General features: G+C 36.4%; 1 protein-coding gene across 5 annotated transcripts; it reads right to left on the bottom strand.

Annotated features, from left to right (window-relative positions):
• Nucleotides 1-4358: 4358 nt before the first annotated feature.
• Nucleotides 4359-5997, bottom strand: LOC131229879 (intermediate cleaving peptidase 55, mitochondrial-like). Of its 5 annotated transcripts, XM_058225939.1 has the most exons (4): nt 5931-5997; nt 5410-5450; nt 5118-5256; nt 4359-4513 (listed from the first exon to the last, which is right to left on the bottom strand). In XM_058225939.1, the coding sequence occupies exons 2-4, from the start codon at nt 5440-5442 to the stop codon at nt 4377-4379; spliced, it is 309 nt and encodes a 102-aa protein (XP_058081922.1). In that variant the 5' UTR covers nt 5443-5450; nt 5931-5997; the 3' UTR covers nt 4359-4376. The 5 variants fall into 5 exon arrangements, 3 of the variants coding, with proteins under 3 accessions (XP_058081922.1, XP_058081930.1, XP_058081913.1); XR_009163639.1 differs by lacking the exon at nt 5931-5997 and having other exon boundaries at nt 4633-5256; nt 5410-5507; XM_058225947.1 differs by lacking the exon at nt 5931-5997 and having other exon boundaries at nt 5145-5256; nt 5410-5507.
• Between the last annotated feature and the right edge of the window lie 237 nt (nt 5998-6234).

Genomic DNA, 6234 nt, shown 5'->3' on the forward strand with positions numbered 1-6234 from the left:
TAGAGAAATGGAGAAATTACAACGATTGCTTTATATCGGGAGGCAAAGAGCACTAAGTATAATGCAGCTGAAGTCTTCACATTTTGGTATATAGCAAAGTGTAGAAATTTGCACATGAAGATACCCTTAACATGCAATAACTAATAGATAGGGCTAAAATGTTTAGATCTTATGGCCTTATGACAATGACAGCCAAGAATAGATTGCAAAGTTTAAGTTACATGAACCTTCACATTATTACAAGACTTAATTAGTCCCTTTCATTCCCACTCAACTGCACATATGGTTTATGGATGGTTCATTCCCACTCAACTGTACACATGTTTTTATGGATGGTGAATCCAGAACTATACATCTGATGAGTCATAATGCATGTGGTTGTCCAATGCCACAGTACACGAGGATTGAGTTCATGTTCTGATGGGTTCCTTGCGTGTTTGGCAAGAAAAAAAAAACCTAGCTTAAAATGGTGTTACCTGATACCGAGCTATAACCTTTTCCTGAGAGAATCTACATACATATGAACCTGCAAAAATCAAGCAACAAGAAACATCTTAACGTGGACATAGAATTTCTTCATATTTCTAACATTTTTGGTTCTCAAACTCTACATCAGAAACTTATATCAGAAACTTCAGGTTTTCTCAGATTACTCAGTATTGCAAAACTCAAAAAATGATTTAGCCTCAAAGTAGACACTAACTTGGTGAAAAAGGCCACCACCAATCCACCAACAAAAAAGGGCATCCACCTAAATTTGGTTGTGAAAACAAACCTGTAGTAGATTTTATTGTTGCTCTGTAAGTTCTCAGCATTGAAAATCTGAAGATCATTGCTAGCATCACTTGATTTCTAGTACTTGAATCTTCATGCACTTGATTTCTTAGCTAGTACAAGAAAGCACCTGAAAGTATTAGAAAAGACACCCCAAGAACAAGTATTATCCTATTTCTAAAATATGAAAAAAAAAATGCAATTTGGATTGAAAGATGAGACGGACATATTAACTCTACTGTCTTCTGCCTGTTTTTGAATTAGAACTTATGGTAGTATAGAATTTCTAGAATTTCTCAAGGCTAGGTAGCCTAGAGTGATAAAAATGCAATAAGGGTTCAATTTTAGGCTTCCATATTGGATGTTATCCATTTCAACTCAGTTTTCTGGTTTTTATCCAGTCTGTACAAAGATATAAAGTGAGACAAAAAATAAAAATAAAAATTGAAACTTGGTATAGATAGCTCATTCGTGGCAAAGAATTAAGATTGAGCAGATTTTGCTTCAGTTTTCTGGGGAAATTAAACAGTATATGCATATGGTACATATCACCAATTGTGCCACTCGTTCAGCATTCCCACACTCATGCCAAAATCTGTTCTGGCTCTAGCTACTAGCTAATGCTACGTCACTACCATGTGTTCACAAGTTCACCCTTTCCATTTATAAATGAATAATTTACAAATAAAAGTAAAAATAAATAAAATTTGTTGAGTCCCATTTAGCAAGCAAATGTGTGACATTTGTAGCATTTGTTGTCTAAAATGTAGCTACCATTAAAACATGAGCTAGAATTCAAATAGTGCACAATTCTCAATGTCTGGTTCTCATCCACCATATGGCATAAATGCATGGCAAGTTGGCAACCCCAGACAATACAAATTACCCTTTAAAAAAAACAAAGAGCATACAAAATAACAAATTGAGGCCCCATTGTTGAATGTAGCCCAAATCCACACTTGATTCTGCGATCTTAACAATCTGATATTGCTCATTGAATTCGGGCCTCTAGCCATTTTATTTGCTAAATGCCAATTTGATAGCTAAATGGTGTTGAACTACCATTGTATCTTCAGTTTAAATCTTTAGTGTTTCAGTAAGCACAATAATCAATAACTTAAATGTGCATTTTATTAAATGTAAGCACTTAAAAATTGCTTCCCAAGATCCTTCCATGGGTACTACACTACATTTTTTAGCATTGCGACACTGCATCCACATGAAACTAACCACGCATGCACATTATATAGGAACACAATTAATAGCATAAGCACACATCCTAGCATGATCATGGGACCTGTGACTACATAAAGAACACATGACCATCAAGCAATATGCAAAGATCTGAAACAATCAAGTCAAGGACCTTAAACGAATAATTTCCACATAAATAGATTCCTAGTTGAATTCTTACCTCAAGCACAACATCAGAATTAATTTCTGAAAGGGTCTGAGCGTCTGTCTTGGTCATAATTAAAAGATATGTTGCTAAAGTGTTTGATTTCACAGATATTCAAAGCATGTATTTTTACTATTTGTCAAAAGATAGTGATATATCAGCCTTTTCGCTTCACAATCCCACAACCATTTGATGGGCTACGGACTTGGTATTTCATCTCATGAAATCAAAATAACTATTAAATAAGGGTAGCTAATGACCTGCTTCTTCTTTTTCAGCAACTCCTCTGCAGCAGCTATCTTATCTGCACATGCTTTTCAAGATCAGATAGCATGCTCTTTTCTCTCTTCCCTAAAAACCAATGCAGTCTCGCATATCAATTAATAGTACTTTTTATGTGTAAAGTAAATTTCTAAAATTGTGATGTTTCCTAGCATTCACAGTTGGAAAGTAACCATCAGTCACATGGTAGCAACGTTGCTTTCCAGTTGAACTTGAAAGGAATATTGCTGTCATTTGGAGCTCAGATCATGAATGATGAGGGAATTAAGATTTGGTTATTTCCAAATTTTTAGACTAACAATTGCAGAGCTTTGCTAAGCAAACACACGTGCAATAAAGCTCATGTACATGCCACAAATGTGCCAACATGGCACATGGATGCAAAATCCAATCCATCCATTAGGTTGGTCCAACCCTGTACATGTTTTCCCAAAAAACAAATCTGGTCCACTCGATACATAGGCCGCAAGATATATTGGGGCCTATGCCAAGATTGGAAATAGGTGGATGTGTTAGAGAACTTCAGCCAAGATTTTCAGAGCTGTACATATGTTTGGATCTCGGATCTATCATGCCATGTCGACACATGAGCTTTATTACAACAGAGACCAAGAACCATGCAGGTTAGGATGGGTGAGTTGGTACAAGTTGAAGGCTCAAAAGGAGGTGGATGGAGGTAGCAAGAAAAGTCTTGATGATCTACAGTCTAACTGAAGGACTAGCCCTTGAATGGAATGGTGGAACAAGATTCATGTAGCTGATCCCAATTACTTGGGGTAAGGCTTAGATGATGATAATGATAATTGCAGGAGTTACTGGAAAGGAACTCATGAGATATTTTCTGTTTCAAAATTACAGGTATGGCATTTCCATAAGTGGATTTGCATAAGGGCTGCATCATATTGAAAGATTAAGACCTCCATGGCCAGACTGCTCCTTGTCAAGGGACACATAGTTCCATTTCCAAGGAGGGGCTCAAAGGCTTGATATAAGCAACAAACAATGAAAACAAGGAAAATGAGAAAGAAGGAATATGTGTTAAGGATTTGGAATAGAAGAGCAACGATCCCCACTTTCATAAATAAGGCAGATTTCTCTTGTTTTGAGCTTGTTTTCTGAAGCCAAACTACAGTGTTTGATCTATTAATACTTTGTAAGTACTAGCTTCTTGAGTTTATTACTTTGATTATCAAGCACTGCAATCTCGTTCCAGCAGTGGCGGTAGTGCTGAATATGTAACAGTTAAATATCTCCATCAGCATTCTCTTGAAGTAACAATAAGGTTAAGGTAACCATGAAAATCTGGGAGGAAATATATTTGAATAGAACTGTTGAATAAAGAACTTATTTTCCACTTACCAAGAAGAGCATTTACTAGACCCCCAGAACTGGTCTCTAGTGACCAAGAATCATCACCAGTCCTAACAGCAAAGAATGGAAGCCTATTAATCACCATCAATATTCGTTGTTTTAAACGCCTTGTGTCTTTGTTTTTCCATCCCATAAAGATGCTGGAAATTAGCGCCTTGAACAACATCAACAAACACAAAGCAATATGACAACATTCAACAATCAAATTTCAGTGGCTTAATAAACATTAAATGACACAACAATCAGATATTCACTAGTTCAAACAGAAACTATATTACACAGAGGATTTGTTTTTCTTTTTTGCACAGCACATTAACAACTCATTATTTGCACAGGCATGTAAGGTGTAGTTCATCTGAATTGATAATTAGGTGAGCCCTGATTGGACATTTCCAGCCCTTGGACTTGAGCACCTCCTTTAGGGGAAAAAAAGATAGTGAGAGGAGCATAGGTTGATCTGTCGTAATTTTCCCTAAAAGTCCTCAAATTCAAAGGCTAAAAATCCTCAAAGGCTGGTGGTCCCATGATCAGAAAAATCTATAAATGAAGTTTACCTCATGGTTGGAATGGTTGCCTTATTTTCTATGTCCTGCGAAACTGGTGAAGAGGTGGATGTAAGGCCTCTGTCGGTGCTTTGATTGACCCCATTATCCTTTCCAGTATTAGCATTCCTCCCACTACCAACATCTGATCATATGTAATTAAGTCAAGGACTTAAAACTTGGAAATATGACAATGGTAAAAATAATCAAAAAGAGATCATTCCAGTAGCTGATCAGCATAGTGCAAGTTCTGAATGAACAAACCTGATGGTGCAAATGCAATATGATGCAATCGTCGATAAAAAATAAAAAATAAAAAAATAAAAAAAAGGTAAGGTCTTCAGCTCTAACCAAGTAGCATGAATTTTACAGTAGTAAAAGAAGGTTTGTTGAGAAGAGGTTGGAAGCCCCACGAGTCTCCTTAGAGATTAAGGCTTGCAACTCTCCAACAATCTCCACCATAAACATGGAACATATACACTTATATACATAAGAAAAGGATTCAAATGAACATATCCAATAAATGAGAACTGAGAAAATAAAAATCACCAAGAAAATAAATTTTTTTTTTTTTAAAGGAAAACTAAATTCATACATTTTGGTGCAGTTCCCATAGAGACAAGTCCTGTATGAACCTGGCCCCCATGGTCCCAACTTGATCTAATTTTAGGCCTGTAAGTCAAACACGGGCCTATTTTTAAGTCCACCAAATGAACAGGATAGGCCCAGTCCAATTTTGATAGGCCCACCAATTATACATGTCTTAGTCCTCCCACCCAATGAATCACGCAACAAACGTGTGAGTTTGCACATAGGAAATGCCTTTTCAGCCTTGAATGTATCCAAAGCCGCATATACTCCACCAATCTCACCTTGCCAAATCACTTCCTGCAGGTTCATAAAACAGTCAATCAAAAATTATTGAGTAGGAGTATTTTTCACAACATGGGCATGGATTATGTGGATGTGACCATGCTAAAAGAAGAACATAGTAAAGGGAACTGCAGAAATAATCAACCATGCTTTTGGAATGAGAGGGACCTTGGATTCATCCTTCATGTCAAATGTAGACATCAAAATCCCTGCTCATGATGGAAAAATAGATTATTATTATTATTCAATAAAGATCGACATAAATCCGGTACTATAGACAGATTACGATACACAGCAGATAACCCATTTCTTTTTGACAGTCCAACCTTTTTTTTTCTTTTTAAAGTACACCAGGACAACAAAGTCAACTGATTTTTTGCTCCCACTTAAAAGTTAGACAGTTCTTTAAAACTTGTAAAATCTGATAAGGATACAGAAAAACATATATGAAGTTATTAGTGCAAAAGTCTACCTAAAGAGAGAACCAATTCATTGAATGCAAAGCCAAGCTATTGCAGTTGCATTCACCAGTCTTGGGTTTGAGTCACTTGACCAGTGCTAATGCCCATTTCAGAGTTATCTTAGTTTTCAATGTCTTTCTAAGAACTGAAATAGCACACTACAGAAAATGTGAATGTCACAATTTGGTGAATCCTGGAGGGAGAACTATCACAGTTGAATGTAGTTACAGACTGGGTATTGATGATTTGAGTATTTTTATGAGTTTACCAGGATCTAAAGAACCAACCTACAAAAAGATTATAAAGCTTTGGCAAATTTAGCAAATGCATGGCTAATGTAAATGGTGATGCCAAAGTCGAAACAAGAATGGAACCGGCAAGGGAGACATTATTAAGTGATTGCAACATGCTCATTTCTGTTTTGATAAATGAGCTGACTTGTCATTTGAAGCCAGTTCGATGGACTTTCTACTTTCCACCTAATATAGAGTGGGGCTTCCATAGTTTCTGAATTGGGTGCATTTTTGCCATT

Source organism: Magnolia sinica, chromosome 2, assembly GCF_029962835.1.
Source record: "Magnolia sinica isolate HGM2019 chromosome 2, MsV1, whole genome shotgun sequence".
Lineage (NCBI taxonomy): Eukaryota > Viridiplantae > Streptophyta > Magnoliopsida > Magnoliales > Magnoliaceae > Magnolia > Magnolia sinica.